Raw genomic sequence first — 16,738 nt, 5'->3', positions numbered from 1 at the left:
TGCCATAAAACACCTTGAAAGATCAATGACATTTTTCAATGTAACTCAGACTGATTCGTCTAAAAGAAGAAAGTCTTATAAAGTACACCTAGGATGACTTGAGGGTGAGTAATTTATTGGCTAATTTTCATTTTTGGTTGAACTGACCCTTTAGCTGAGAGGACATACACGTAAATGCACAATAGCATGCCACATGCATTCTATAGCAGAAAGGATGTATCTCCAACCTAACCTAGGCTTCCTGTCTGAAGTCTGAGACAGATAAAAAGAGATATAAAAGCAGGGCAAAGGAGAAATAGAAATATGCTCCTTGGCTCAGGCACATACAGGCGTAGTTCCATATGGCAGTGATAAAGGCACATCAAAGCATTGTGGGAAGACTAGGTCTCCTCCCCTGTGGTGAGACGGCACGAGGCAGCAGCAGTATCATGGCAAGGCTCCAGTCCCCTGTGTTTAGGCTGTAGTCAGTCACTGCAGAAATCTGGGTTAACAAGACCACTTTATGCTTGGCTACGAGTTACTGGATAACTAGCAGTGCGTCACACTTCATTTACCAGAAGTTCATTAGACACCCAGAGTTTGTTATGCTACTGTCTGCCAGTTTCACTGCAATTTCTTTTTCCTCACAGTCTGCAATTTCTTTGCACTGTAAAAAATATATTTATTTATTTATTTATTTATTTTTATAATTATGATTTTTCTTTTCATTGTCACTACATCTCACATTCAGTCTACATGTTTTTTATGTAATACGAAATTAAGAATATGGTTTCCTGTGATAAATCGAATATTGTTGTAGCAAATTCCGCTGTAAATATTACCATGAAACAGTAATGTTACTTGGCTAAGTTGTTCAGAGACATGTCACTTGATAAATAATTGTATTTATCATATTACTTATCTTAATTTTTTTTTTCTGGTACTACTAAAAAATTGTCTCTCAACTGCATCATGTACAAACAACCACAATTTCATTTTCAATCACTAATGTAGCAACAACAGACGATTATTTAATAAAGTAGTATGCAGAATGTTGCTAAAAAAATAGTTGAGCCATGTTTGTGCCTTTAAAATATTGAGATTGAGTTTTTTTATCAGGATTTTCTGGAGGTATTCTTGTTCACGTCATTACTCTGAAAAGTAAAGAGCAGGAAATGGCTTTCATGTGACCACTGCTTGTGTTCTCCAGTTCTTAAAGGTGGTCAAGCACTTCGGCGAAGACGCTGATAAGATGCAGCCGGATGAGTTCTTTGGGATATTCGACCAGTTCTTGCAGTCCTTTGCAGAGGCTCGTCAAGAGAACGAGAACATGCGCCGACGCAAAGAGGAGGAGGAGCGCAGGGCACGAATGGAGGTTCAGGTCTGTGAACTTTGTGTGAAAATTATCATAATATAACTGTTCTTACTGCATTTGATTCATATAAACACAGCCTTGATCAGCATAAGATACTTCTCTTATTCATAAGAGAACAACTTCAACCTTCAGGTCCATAACTCATCTCTTCATTCTTCACCTGTTCACTGCCGAATCTGACTTCATCTTTTTGACATCTTTCAGCTCAAGGAACAGAGAGATAAAGAGAGGAAGGCTCGAAAAGCCAAAGAGAACGGAGAGGACGACGGGGGCGAGTTTGACGACCTGGTGTCCGCTTTGCGTTCTGGAGAGGTTTTCGATAAAGATCTGTCGAAGATGAAGCGCAATCGCAGACGCATCAACAGCCAGACGTCAGACAGCGGCAGGGAGCGTCCAGTTACCAAGCTTAACTTCTGAACGGCGCTCAGGCTGACCAACCCCTTCCCTGCGGTGGTGAATGTCTGGAGGACACTCATTAGCTCCTCTCCTCTCCTCAGATGAAGCACACGGTCCCTGGTAGCGGAGGAAAGCATGTTTACCCAAAGACGGTCAGTTTAATCATGTGCCCTGAGACTGTAATGGGGAACCTGTCTGAATTCAGAAAATTAAGTTAATGATTTATTTCATCAAGACTGCTGGAGCACCTGAATATTAACAGACTTTGAGATAACTGAGTTTACTGAATGGATACGAGTCAGGAACTCGCACTCATTTGACCATAGAAACTGCAAATCTGGTCAACACCAATTTTTCTTACTGTAACCAAACAAATCGCCAAAAGTGACAATGAGTCTTGGCACGCGTCACTCATCTGAACTACCCCAATTCTGGCTCATCTGACTGATTCAAGGTGGGAATGGACGATGTTTAAAGGTTTAATGACAAACGTTTGTACATAGGTCACTGAAGAGCTGTAAAGTTGACTGTACACCTTTTAGAAAGTGTTTTTTTTTTTATGTTAATGTTTTTAAGGAATATTACTTACATCAATAACCAGGGCTGTGGGTTGCTTATTCAGAAAGAAGACTGCATTGTGATATCCGGTACAGGATGACTGGGAATGATGTTTTTAAACTAAAGATGTGTTTTTAGGCGCCACTGGTGCCCATGTTGTCTTAAACACTGTGGACGGTCATTCTACAGACTATGCAGTTTCTGATGTCAAGTGTTGGTCTGTCTGTTTGAGGACTTTTATGTGAAATGTAGTAACTGGATCAAGGCAATACTCTATTTCTTCCGTTCTTCCTTCCTGGAGTTTCTCCTGTTTTTTGTTTCTTTCTTTCTTTCTTTCTTTCTTTCTTTTAATCAGCAGCCTAGTTGTATGGTGTAACAAAGTTTCCTTTTTCAGTGTAAGATACCTCCATTGGACTTTTTATAATTTAAGGAATATACTGTACAACCTTCCATTGTAAGATGAATCGTAAGAGAATAAATGGAAGAATCTGAGTAGTATTTTCTTTTATGCTGTCAGTTTAAGTCTCTGATTGTTAGTGAATGGCAAAAAGCCAATAACCAGTTAAGAAAAATGCTGGGGGGGGGGGGGGTTATGATGATCATAAACTGAAACACTTTTTGTATTATTATTATTTTATTAATAACTGTGTCACTGCACTGTTCCTAGTTTTTGCTAGGGCAAATATAGTAAAATTGTGCCCTCTGGTGGGCAATAATAAAAAAATTTAATTATTTTTCAATCAGACAGATGATATATTAATGTCTTTAGAAAATTGTTACCCTTCTATTATTCTTAAATGTTTACAAAATTTCCGGAAATGATAATTAACAATTACAAACGCACACATACAGTAGATGTCATTAACTGTATGTACACATAGATTTATTTTAATATTATTGAGTTCAATATACTCAAGACATTTTCCAATAATGTTGATAAAGATTTGTTTTATATAATTTTTAAATATTATAAGGTTGTATCAAATTATAACAATACCTAATTCATTTTGATTAATCTGTGTACATTTTTTATTATTATTTAAATCACAACTGATGATGTGGTAATGTCTTTTGGAAAGTGTTCATCTATTCCCTTTTATTATTCTAAAAATGTTTAGGACCTTTCAGAAAATGATCAGTACACCACACCAGATCTTCTGCCTTGAATGTTTACAAGACTAGTCCTGCGGCAAGTAACAGTCACAGTAAAACGTTTATTCAGTGTCTAAACATGATTTCAGTGACGCCTGTCCACCTGACAGCACATATAACAAACCTCTGTCACATAGACTGAGGAGCAAAAGACCAGTCCTCATCAGACAATTGATTTCAAATTAGGAAGAACCGTCATCATAATAAAACGTAAATTGTATGATCATATTATCATGATCACACCATATTTCTCGCCTGTAGTGAAATCAAACACTGGCACACTGTGGAATCTGACAGCTCCAGTTTTCCCACTTGAATACTGTGTAAAGCCCTTCGCTAAGCCGCAGGGGCAGTGTGTGTTTATCTGTGCCTCTGGTGAAGAGGGGATTTAATCAAGCCATAATCCACCGCAAAGCGCCTGAGAGCAATGACAGCGTGGCCACACATGGTGCTGTACCCTTCGTTGTGCATGAACAATGAATATGTGGCAGGTAATTTATGCTGCTAACTTTTGCTGTCATCGTGGCGTATTTCATCATGGCATCTAGTTCAACATCTATGATCAGACTAATCGACTTCAGTGTGGGGACCTTTAACCATTAAGCCTCCATGCACAGAATATCATGACAGAGGCAGATACCATGCACAGCCGACGACTGTTTTCACTAGGGGTTCTCCTGTTTGCAATGCTGCATGGTCGATTTCCAAAAGCCAAAGACTTGTACTGCTTGCAACAACCATTGTGTATTTGCTGTGTCACAAGGTGAGATGTTCAGCAAAGAATGAATAATTCGATTGCATGTGTAAAGTTACGGTAATAATCAAATTCCTCTCATCTTTTTTGGCACAGAATGCATCCATGTTTTAGGGCTAGTCTGCAGCGTCATCCAGAGCGCAGGATTCTCCTGGAGCAGATGCTTTAAGATGACTGGATTGTGTTGGGTTTTCCTAATGGCCTGCCAAATAACTAGAATACATCTAATCAGTATTCACAACATCTATGAGAAGTAGTTTTATAATGTCAGTGTCGTGGCCTTTTCATGCCTCGATTTAGGCTTTATTACTGAATGTTTGAATATTGTGAATATTTGTTAGGTTTTATACTTTTTGGATCATCCACTTAGGCCTCATAATTGGCTATAATAGTGATCAGCAGTATTTACATTTTGTATATAGTCATATTGCATATTTTCTAAATAGTTTTATACTTTTTATATTTAAAAATGTTATACCGTTCCTCTACTTAGGCTTAAGGATGTTAAAATATTGCATATATTTTAAATATATAGTAAATAACATTTTAAATCATATTTATTCATAATAAAAATATATATTAATTGAATTGCACTGGTTATATTACTGACAGCTGTGGTGTCTTATTCATGTGACGTAATGAACCAACAGACTCCTGCAAAAAGTGATTTTACTCACTTTTTTTTTTACTATATATATATATATATATATATATATATATATATATATATATATATATATATATATATATGCCTCCACATTGATACTATGGGTGTAAGAATTTTCGGTAAAAAAAATTGACCGTACTGTTCAGCACACACTTGCACCGCAGTTCAACTTAATCTGACAATGCATCTGTAATGGCTTGTTAAAAATAACAACATGTAAGACAGACAGAGTTCAGCTAACGCATGTTTCTGTTGATGGATATGCATTGTGGCCTCCCAATACATTACAACAACAGCAATTAACAGGGAAAACCAGAAAAGAAACGTGGACAAAGCAGTCACTCTTGGAAACTTTGTTCAGTGCGAGTGCCATATGCTTGAATATGACCAGTCATATCAGGTGAGATCTGAACAGCACTCGTTGCTATCTGTTTAAACTGCACTCATTTAAGCCTTGCCAGTTTAAACATTCAGGAGCCCTCACAAAAATTCACACAAAAATATGTTAACATGCCTGTCTTTGTGAGTATCCCAGCAGACATAGTCGAACTACTGTTCTGAGCACTCGATCCATGCATAGTCTTAAAGTTTTCATGTTAATCAAATAACAAAAGACAAAGAAATCACTCACTGTTCTTGACTAAATACCTTAGCTTTTGTAACTTTAATAAGGATTAATCTTTTATTTATACAGTCAAACATGCATTTTACATTTGATTACTTTCTTCAATTTCTGAACCTTAAAACTAATGTTAGGCCTACCTAAAAAAGTGCTGTTGTTTGTTGTTAGATTATTCTTATTTTCTTTATTTTTATTTGACAGTATGGCCCCTTTTTCCTTAAACATAGCACATACCGAAGCATACTGAAATGGTAACTCTAAAACCATGATACAAACCAAACTGTGAGTAATTTGAACCGTTACACCCCAATACACACACACAAACACAAACACACACACACACCTATTCAAAAATTCTACTTGCAAAGCAACCTGGAATGGTTAGTTTGGAATGGTTATATAATAAACGCACTCTATTAACATCACATCACTTTAATAACTCTTACGAAAGGATATTTGGTCAAAATGCCTTATTTTTATAAAAGAAAAAAAAACTGAATACTGTAATGAGTGCTAAGACTTACTTGACAATTTTAAACTTTATATTATTGTGACATTTAAGGAATGAACAACGTTCCAAAACCATCCGTTACAGTGTTACTGTAACATGGCTATCCAAACGCAAAGGCTGCCGCTCAAGAACTGGTGTGGCTGCAGGAGGGACTCACTCTCTGGGGTCGACATATCTTCTTACAGGAGTCTGGTGCCAGGGCTGCAGGTGCCAGTCTATCTCAGAGCACGACCACCTTTCTACCCCTTGGAGGCAACAGAACCCAGTAAACAACTTCTCCAATTCTTTCCAGTACACTATGTGGGTCGATCCACTGGGAGTCAAGCTTAGGGCACCTGCCCTTCTTTCTCTAAAAACTGTACACCCACATGTCTCTACTGCTGTGAAATATCGCCCTTTTATTTTAGCGTCTTCCAACAAGTCTTGAAGCTTCCTAGTATAGTTTGGCCCATCAGGTGGTAAACTTCTGAGCATTTAGTGAAATACTCCATAGCTGTCAGCATGAACCTGTTACCCCTCTATACGAACTTGGAAAAGGACCTATTATGTGCACCCTCAACCTTTTTCCTTGTTTCATTTTTACATGGCAATTTTGAAACGTGAAATGAGAGAGATGCAGCCAGATGGCGCAGTTAGGACATCTACAAGGAAGTATGTCAGACAGGCTATTAGTGAAACAGAGAACATATGCGTAGCGAGAGGACATACAAACTTCATAAATTGAACATTTAAATGAACAGTTAACAGGTTTTTGAAACATAAATAGATCAACAGCGGAGGCACCTTGTGGATTAATAACACGCAATATGTATTGCATTTAATCAGTGAGTCATAAAGAATGCCGTATTTGACAGTTCTCAGATGCACAAATAATAAATAATAAATAAAATAGGTATGCTTCAATGTCGCGAGTGAATGGCTCTCTTGAACCGGTTCCTTATAAATGATTCATTATAACCACTTCGCACTTAAGTCGAGGCATGAAATGATGAATCAACAACAATAACACACAAACAAAAATGCAGTGATACACAGGAGCATTTAGCTAACATTTAAAGAACGCAACTGAACACACACACAAAAAAATGTAACACACTCTAGCGATGATTCAAACTATTCATCTTTTTGAACCAGTTCATTGAAACGAATCATTCGAGCGAACCGATTCTTTAAAACAATTCGAGCGCGCTGGGGCTCATAAAGGTGCGTTCTACTTCAAATTCAAGCGGATTGAAGGCGGAGGAAACACTTCAAACAAATAATTGCCGCGACGCCGCATGCAGTGCTCGTTTTCACTTTCAATGTTTCCACAGGTCAGTTTGGGAAATAATTGAGAAGAATGAGCAGCAACCCTGAGACAGCCAACCGCGTTCATTCATTGTGAGTTTGTGCAACTTTTTGTGGTTAATTAATGGTTTAACTGCAATTCATGCATTGTACCAGACAACATCATTCTGCCAAGCACGTCGCATGGCATTAAAATGAACCACAACATTAGACCATACATATCACAGTGTGTAGTTCATTTAAAGAATAATAATTTTATTGTATGAAAATTAGTTTCGATTATGTGGACACTATGTAAATGTAGTATGGCAGCTGACTTGTATTTTGCCCGACAGTGAAAGTTAATTAATCGTATAAGGTTATACAGGTTGTCATGAGTTTCACATGCTGGAATAAAGGTGCTTTCCAGCTTTTAACTTTTACGTGCCTGTGTGCTCCTGCTCATTTATTTCACACTGAATTTATGCAACAATTTGTAACACATTTTAGTTGTGACATTACAATATTTGAACGTGTGTTCATTTATACAAGAAAAGTGACACATGATGGACGTTTAGGAGTTTGTTTCCCTAATTTCTCCTTTGCAAGTGATCAGCTCGGGTGTAAAGATCAAAGATGAACAGATTGTTCCAAACACACCAGGTTTGGACACCCACCTCATGTCCTATGTCCCATTCTTTTTGCTAGGGCATGGGTTAAACAGCACTGTCCTTGTGTTTAAGTAACTGAACTGATGATCAATGGCAGCAGCATCCCCACCCATGCCTGTATCACACAGTCTTTTCAGTATGAGGCTTTGTCTGGTCTTGCTGTTCCACTAATTCGATGTTTTGGGGCGCTGTCATTGTTATGTAATAGATCTGTTTTTGGAGGGTGCAAACGACAGGCTGTAATAAAGGATACACTTAGTTTGCCTTGAAATATGGATTTCTGTTTTTGCATGATGACCCAGATATGTGTGTGTTTAGTTGTGTGAGACTGAAGCCACCTTTGAATGAGTGTCACATCGATTGTCCTTGCAATAATAATAACACCACCGTCAGTGTCATCTGATACAGTTTCACTTGAAGTGGAAAAGTAAGAGTGAGAAAGTGTATGACACTGCACATTATGAGTTGCATGATCATAGCATGTAGATGTCCTTTGTTTATAAGGACTTTAAGTTGGTCAAAGCCTGTCAAAAACAATTCTAGGTGATATTTCACCCAAAATCACGAGTAAAAAAACAATCAAATTATATTTTCCATGAATAATGAAGGCTTTCATTTTATTTAGTTGTTTATTTTAATTTTAATTAAAAAAATATATTTAAACTAGACTAAAAGCAATCCTGCAAATACTAAATCTAAATATTTAATCCATAATATGTAGGTTTATGTATGCCATTTGTTTTTGTTTGTAAATAAATACACACTAATATACGTACACACACACACACACACACACACACACACACACACACTGTACACATATGTGGGTCATTTCTTTATTTCTTTAGATTTTGGGAATGATGTAAACTGTTGAATTTGTTGAAATGCTGCATCACAGATTCACTTGTTCTTTGTTTAATCATAGTGTCAGTTACCAGTTTTGTGGTTTGGATTACAGAAACAATACAAGTGTAGTCAAGTGTCAAATGGTTGTTTTAGGGAATTAAGGTAAATGGTGATTCATGTTTACGTATATGCGTAAAACATAGTGCAAGTTATAGCTGACATAGATACTTTTGCATGTCATCAATCTATCCTATTAATAGCATCAGATTCCATGAAGTTTCTCTCCATTTATCTCGCCCTTTCTCTTACTCCTCTGCCAGTCAATCTGTGCATGTATGTGAAAAATAAATAAATAAATAGACTGCTGGTTATAATGTCGGCATATTCCCAGTGCTGTATTTGCCCTGTTGATGTCATTATTGGCAGCAGCAAGTTAGACTGTTGTTTCCATACCTTTTGGCTGTTTTAAATGGTGAGTTTAAATCTTATGTAGAAACAACAGGGGTGTGGGTGTGTGAGTGTGTGTGTGTGTGTGTGTCCTGAATGAGTGACTGTATTCTGGAAGAATCGGGAGGGAGTGTCCTCTAATGAACATTTAGTAATTTTCACATTTAATAACAAGGTCATGAGTGTTCAGGAGAGTCCTTGAAGGTATCACTTCCTGTTATGCTTTCAGGTAACCCGTTTAAAGTGCATATGAGCCTGCATTTGTGTTGATGTCAGCATGTAGGCTATGTGCAAGAACAGCTTTTTTGAGACCTGTTTAGTTTTTTTTTTTGAAGTTATTTCTCTTCCTTGTTTTTATTAGAGTCAATATTTTCTACTTAATCTGTAATTTTGTTTTACATTTTTTTTTTCTTCTCTCTAAAAACAACTAATAGCGTTACAAAACTGTGTTTAACAGGAAAAAATACAGGTAAGGCAGCTTTATTTTTTTAATGTGGTGTTTGCACCTCTTTATGTATTTATGTTTTTTTTTTTTATTACGTGACAGACTAAAATGTGTTATAGAAATATCTTTTTTTGACATTTTATTATTGTTGTTGTTTTTGAGAACAACAACATAAAAATAGATGATAAATATAAATGTCATATATATATATATATATATATATATATATATATATATGTATATATATGTATATGTATATATATATGTATATGTATATATATATATATATATATGTATATATGTATATGTATATATGTATGTATGTCTATGATCATTTTTATTATGGTCAACATCAACAATCATAATAATATAATAAGTTAATTATTTTAATTATATAATAAGTTATATTTACTTTTTCATTTTATTATTGTTGTGAACAACTAGTAACTATAAATGCAATGTAGAATACATTTAATATCATAAGTTCATCCGTATATAATAATTATTGTTAATACTTTTGCTTGTACATTTTTAATTATTGTTATTATGTACAAAAAGAAATCTAATTAAAATGTTATATATATATAATATATAATAATAACAATAATAATACAATAATAATAATAATAATAATTATAATGTTATAAAATTCAAATATGATCACAACAAGTAATATACCATTTTATAACCCCTCCTGAATATACATTAGTCAGTGGAGCATTTTAGAAATGATTATATCAAGTCATAAGCCCACAGGCTGCTTGTGTGTTCATATTTGATTTATCTACTTCCCTTGAATCATACTTCTGTCTTGATTCACTTGGTAACGTACTGTTCTGTATTCATTTATTAGACTTTATTGGCATTGTGTGTGGGTTTGGAATATGATTACCTCCCCAGGACACTTCCTCTTTTGCTTTCCTTCTTCACATTTGGTTCTTTGTGCTGATGTTGTTTATCTGTTCACAAGCCATTTCTCTCCCAACCTAATTCACAGTGCCATCAGGATTATTTGTGTAATGAAGAGTCGACGGAGCTCTTTATGTTGTATCACAACAATGTAGTATTTGAGACCTCGCCTCAGATGTTTGGTTTTGGAATGTAATCTTTATGTTATTAAAGAAAGGGTCAACCTCTGTGCCATATAAAACTGTATTTTTGTCTTTGTCAATTTCTCATATTTGCTAACTGATGCTTGCTGTATCAGTCATGTGAAGTGGTTTCCATTGCAAAGTCTCCTGATCAACATCGAAACAAGTTCACTCTTTTTTTACTTTATCAGAATGTCTCCAAGAGCACAAGTGAACAAATATTGTGCTTACTGATTTAGAATAAATGAGATCTAATGAAATGATTACAAGTGTGCTGTGTTTATGATAACAATAACACTACTACAGTTATTGTATTTTTTTTTTTTTTTACAGTTACCCCCCTCCCCCGCCTTCATTATTTCCGTGGAAATGAGTGTGTGAGAGTGTCGAAGCAGCAGTAATGGCGTCGGGGGGAGAAACCTGTGCTCCTGTGGAGGAAAAGGGAGGTGTCCCGCTGGACATTGATGATGTACATCTACTCCTGCAAGGTCAGTACTCACTCTTATAAGCTTTTTGATCATTGTGACAGACTGCCACCGCCTCCTTTTTTTAAAATTGGCTCCTGTAGACAAAGTGTTTTTTAGATTTGCAGTCTGAAAAAAATAAAGACTCGAATCGATGAGTCTCAAGTGGTCATGTAAAAAAAAGTCACTTTTGCAGTCAAAGCTGATTGCATAATTCCACACAGAAGAACCTGGTTTGGTCAAGCTGTTTCTTTACTCAGAGCATCACATCAGTGGAATTCAATACCACAATCAATTAGAGAATGTACAGCATTTAACTCATTTAAGCAGTATTTTATGGAATGGCTTCTTAAGAAACCAACAATGTGAACATTAATGTTGTTTATATATCTTTATAAGCTGCTTTATATTATAATATATATATATATATATATATATATATATATATATATATATATATAAATCTAAATGAATGACAGTGAAGTGTTTAACAAATGTTTTATCTTTAATCTTTTAAATAGATACATCGTAATATTTGAAGGTTAGTTTAGTCATTTTATTATTGTTTTTGTTTGTTTTGTTATGAACTTGAATGTCATCTTTTGTGAAGAAGACTGCACTTACAAAAGAGAAACTGGATGGCAGTTTATTTTAAGTTTTCAATTGACTAAAGATATAAGTTATTGTTACATTATGTTGTTGATAAAAGTTTTAAATTTGACAGTGTAATGTGGTACATTGCAAACAAAGGTCAGATATTATATTACATAAAAGTCTAGTTTGAAAAATGACAATCTGTGCTTTAAAAATAATAAATGTAAAAATCGAGAATCGAATCAAACCGTGACCTTAGAATCGAAAATGCAATCGAATCGAGGATTTGGAGAATCGTGACACCCCTATTATAATTGTGTTCCTGTAGCTCAAGTGGTAGAGCACTGCGTTAGCAAGGTTGGGGGTTCGAATCCCAGGGAACACATGTTAGGAGAAAATTGTTAGCCTGAATTCAATGTAAGTCGCTTTGGATAAAAGCGTCTGCTAAATGCATAAATTTAATTAAATTTTTTAAATGCATATTATTATTATTTTTCTTACTGTCAGTTTGTATAATTTGGTGTTAAATTTGGCTGTTAAAGTTTTTTTTGTATTTTGTTTCTTTCTTTTTTTTTCTTTCTTTTTGGGCCGAATGACATCTGGCAAAGGGACTAGCAATGAAAACTAGCCTTTGGGCTAATTTGGATACATTTACATTCACGAATGTTGATTAATGTACACTGTCCCTTTTTTTATGAAATAAATAAACAAATACAGCCTCTTTCCCAGTAGTCTCCTCTTTTGGAGGTTAAGGGAGGATTCCAGATGGCAAGTGGCAATCGTAAACTGTTGACTCACCAAGTTTTCAAACAAAAACATGTTCTGGGAGGGTGTGCTAGACGTTTATCCTAGAAGTAGCGTGATATGCTTTTTCTAGAACCTGCTCATCACCATTCTGAATAAACGTGCTAACTTTAACATGGCAACTGGATAGTTAAAGTGTCAATTCTGCACCATCAAACAATAAGCAAACGTAATGAATGGCAAACATCTATATGTTTGTTCCTGCCTAAAACATCTTTATCACCTCAGGAGTCATTTGTGAGAGCAATAAGCAATTATTATTATTATTTTTTTGCTGTCATGTATTACAAATTTTTCCGCATGATTATTCATTTACCAGCTTTCTTCACTTAAACTGTAACTGTTTTATAAAGCCAAATCCCCTTGAAGACCTTTGAACCTTGCTGTTGGTGTCTCTTCTTTCATTTCCTCTGACTTGTGTGTCATGTGTCTCAGCGTTCCTGTCGGTTAAAACTGTGTGTGTGTGTGTGTGTGTGTGTGTGTGTGTGTCTGTGCTGGACTTAGTTCAGACCGTCTTTGCTCGCTGGCTTACGGTTGCTAGACAACGGAATGTTTGCTATGACGACAGACCAGTCTTAAAGAGAGACCGTCTGTCTGAAGTCATGTTTGAGTGACATCACATGTTTGTCTTCTGTGCAGTGATGACACTTCAGTCATCTGGAGAAATATTAGGACAGGTTACTTTTAACAAGTTAGCTGTTGTAGTTTGATTACGTTTTATGAATGCAAATGAAGATCTGTGTTGGAATGTATATAATATCTTTTTGATATCCTATACAGAGGCCTTCCTTAATTTATAAAGGTAGTACTTTCAAGAGCACATTCAGTAACCAGTGTTATTTTAGTTTTTAATTCATATTTTGGATAAGTTTTTATTTGTATAATTTCCATTTTAATTTTAGTTGTAGTAATTTTGATGTGATTTAATTAGATTGAATTAGATTGTGATTTAGTAGTTGTTGTCATATATAAAGTAGTACATGTATATACAGTATGTATGTATGTTTGTATATATGTATGTAGTTTTTTTTATTAATTTTTATTTTAGTTTGAGTTATTTTAGTACAGTAAAATGAGATGTTGTCTTGGAAACATTCTTAAACAATTGTTTAATATTTTATTTTATATGAGATTTTCATTTTTCTTTCTCCACTTTAATAACCCAGAGTAACACCAACATTTCAGATTTGTTTTTCATTTTATTTTTTGGACAATTTAAAAAAAATTGTTTTTGCTTAATTTAAATGTAATTTAAATATTTGCATACATGATTAAATATTTCTTAGTTTTAAATGATTTAAAATCCTGAAACTTCAAGTTTTTTTTAACTCCATTGTTTATTGAAATGAGGGAACATCATTGTACAGCAAAAAAGTGCATTTGTGGCTGTGCAAACAGGATGTCCAGTGTCTTATGGGCACTGTCAAGATAAATGACTGACTCGGCCTGTTGGATCCTGTCCCATGAAGCTAAATTAACCTCTCCTATTGAGGGAAAGGCCCAGTCTACCGTTTATAGCATGGGAAGAAGTCTAAAATAAATACAACTGTGATGGAATGGGATGCTGGTTAAGCCGACTGAGTGTCTGCATTGGTGTTCAGTGAAACACTAAATGAGGGAAAATTTCACACAGAAAGAAATGAATATGGTGTCTCTCAAAACCTTGTTTGAGGTCGAGGCCGTTGGCGACTCCGAGATCGGTAAGTCAAGCCAGGTTTCCAGTGGTCATGCAATGTTATCTGCTTATAAATAGTCATATATGAAGACATGCAGTGTTTTTGATGTGCTATAAACCAGAAAGCCCTGAAGCTGTTCTCTGGCAAGATGTGTACATACTTTTGCATGGATGTATTCTAGTTGTGCCAACATGCACATACGGTTTCCTACACATACATACACAGTTTTTTTAAGTGTGATTTTGGTCTGATGTAATGTTATTTTATTAACAGTGGAACAGGAGCAGATTCAGAAGAGGACATTCACAAACTGGATCAATGCACAGCTCTCCAAGGTAAACCCAAGAACAGCTCATACTATTACTACAGTCTAAAAGTATTAAGAGTCAAACCGAGGCTGAGGCTGTAGCTTAATTGCTGACTCACTGGTCAGCAAGTAAACTCTATTCTGCTCCGTCTGTCTTTGAGCATTGCATATGGCAAGGAGCTTGATTTATTTATAGTTCCCCGCCAGCAGCATCAAACTTCAGCAGGTTGTAACATGAGCCATTTAGCCAGTCCAACGCTACTTGGCCACATTTTAAACACAAGTGCTCTTAAATCTGCAAGTGATAACCTGTGTAAAGCTCCAGTGATCTGCAGGGCAGTCTCTGTATAGCTAGAGTGTTGCATCAGATTAACTCTTTAATGCATGAACTACTACTCAAATTATTATTATTTTTTAATAGAATGGTTTATTTAACATTTATACAATTGTTTTGACTATCATTTATGATACATCAGGCTTTTATTGCTCATATAGAAAAATACAGAGCTGATACTCTTGAAAAATGCTTAATTTTAGGCTTAAACTGACCAAAAATATGTAATTTGGTGCAAAAAAAGTATAAATTATCAATTAAATGACAGAATGTGTACAAGTTTCAGACCATTTGTTTTTCAAAATGTTAATTTAGATATTTTAACCATGCATTTAGATATGATACAGTAGGCTTTAGGGTTAATATTAATACATATATATATATATATATATAATTCTGCAATTCTTTTGTTTTAATCCATGCTTATTTTATTTGGCTGTTGATTGGTACTTCTGCCACAAGAGCTTGACATTAGGAATGTTCCAAGTATTGCCCTGTGAACACCTTTCAGATCAAATAATAATGTGTGTTTCAGAGGAACCATCCAGCTGTTGTCCAGGATCTGTTCTCTGATCTTGGAGATGGGACTCGACTGCTTGACCTACTGGAGGTGATGAGTGGCCAACGCATGGTGAGTGCTGAATATCACACTAAGATTCAACCAAGAAAGTATTTATTTTTCCTGAATGCTGCACACAATAGAATGTATTTGTTTCTCTGAAGAAGCGTGAGCGGGGTCATGGTGTGTTTCAGCAGAGAGGCAACATAGAGACTGCTTTGAAATTCTTGAAGAATAAATCAGTAAGAGTTTTGTGATTCTTACAAGACTGATGATAATTTCCCATCTGTTAGGACATTAAAATTTATATACAAATGACATAAAACAACTGTTTATGTTTTCTCAGATCAAGCTGGTGAACATAAACATCCCAGATATCATAGAGGGGAAACCTTCCATCATTCTGGGCTTGATATGGACCATCATTCTGCACTGTCATGTGAGTATAACAATGAAAACAACATGTCTTTACAAAAACTAGCATATCATATATACTTTATATATCACATCTTTCTTTGCCTTGAGCTGTTTTTTCTTCTTCATTGTTTACTTCAAGACCTCCAGCATTTTCGCTTAGAGTGGGCTTGTACTTTTTGAGATGTGAGAGATGTGAGACTTCCAGAAGAGAATAGTAATGGGCATAGGAAGCATATAGCATATAGTATTACATATTACAGAAGATACTTTTGTCAGGGAACATGGGTAGAATGAGTTCAGTGGTTCTGTTTAGTCATATAAGACTTTTGGTTTAAGGGTAAAAATCTATGCCAAAATGTGTGCCATTATATAAACTACTGTTCAAAATTTGGGGTCAGTCTGACTTGGTAGTAAGTAATTACTCCAAAAAACCTTCAAAAAGTAAAAAGTATTGCTGTAAGATATATACCCCAAATATGTATGTGTGTGTATGTATGTGTGTGTGTTTGTGTGTATATATATATATATATATATATATATGAACTGACATCTGTATTGAACATCCTCACTAGGGTTGTGCCGATAGTATTATTTATCAATGATAATCAGAGATATCGACTATAGCTGATGTCTCTGTCGATAGTGAAGACGATATTAGGCTCATTCTCCTATTAATGTATAAAATAATAATAATAATTATTATTATTATTTTTTTTTTTATTAGGTGGCCTATTATAATTCGGCTATCAAACTGCCCAGCTATTTCACTTCAGCACTGAATTACATCCACACACACACGCACC

The 16,738-nt window shown here is 35.2% G+C and overlaps 2 protein-coding genes across 4 annotated transcripts in view; both read left to right on the top strand.

The window, feature by feature from the left end:
• Nucleotides 1-2,800, top strand: part of LOC127938683 (disheveled-associated activator of morphogenesis 1) — a 79,230-nt gene extending 76,430 nt beyond the window's left edge. For all 3 annotated transcript variants that reach the window (XM_052535489.1, XM_052535490.1, XM_052535488.1), the window contains 2 exons: nt 1,190-1,360; nt 1,559-2,800. In XM_052535489.1, the coding sequence (XP_052391449.1) occupies nt 1,190-1,360; nt 1,559-1,771 (384 nt within the window). In that variant the 3' untranslated portion in view covers nt 1,772-2,800. The remainder of the gene's footprint in view (nt 1-1,189; nt 1,361-1,558) is intronic.
• A 4,444-nt stretch (nt 2,801-7,244) lies between these two features.
• LOC127938164 (nesprin-2) overlaps nt 7,245-16,738 on the top strand; it is a 92,503-nt gene continuing 83,009 nt past the window's right edge. Inside the window, exons 1-6 of the mRNA XM_052534599.1 lie at nt 7,245-7,394; nt 11,114-11,268; nt 14,592-14,653; nt 15,495-15,590; nt 15,683-15,760; nt 15,865-15,957. Of these exons, the coding sequence (XP_052390559.1) occupies nt 11,181-11,268; nt 14,592-14,653; nt 15,495-15,590; nt 15,683-15,760; nt 15,865-15,957 (417 nt within the window). The 5' untranslated portion in view covers nt 7,245-7,394; nt 11,114-11,180. The remainder of the gene's footprint in view (nt 7,395-11,113; nt 11,269-14,591; nt 14,654-15,494; nt 15,591-15,682; nt 15,761-15,864; nt 15,958-16,738) is intronic.

The sequence above is a fragment of the Carassius gibelio genome, chromosome A20 (genome assembly GCF_023724105.1).
Source record: "Carassius gibelio isolate Cgi1373 ecotype wild population from Czech Republic chromosome A20, carGib1.2-hapl.c, whole genome shotgun sequence".
In the NCBI taxonomy this organism is placed as follows: domain Eukaryota; kingdom Metazoa; phylum Chordata; class Actinopteri; order Cypriniformes; family Cyprinidae; genus Carassius; species Carassius gibelio.
This window is presented reverse-complemented; position numbering and strand designations above follow the sequence as displayed.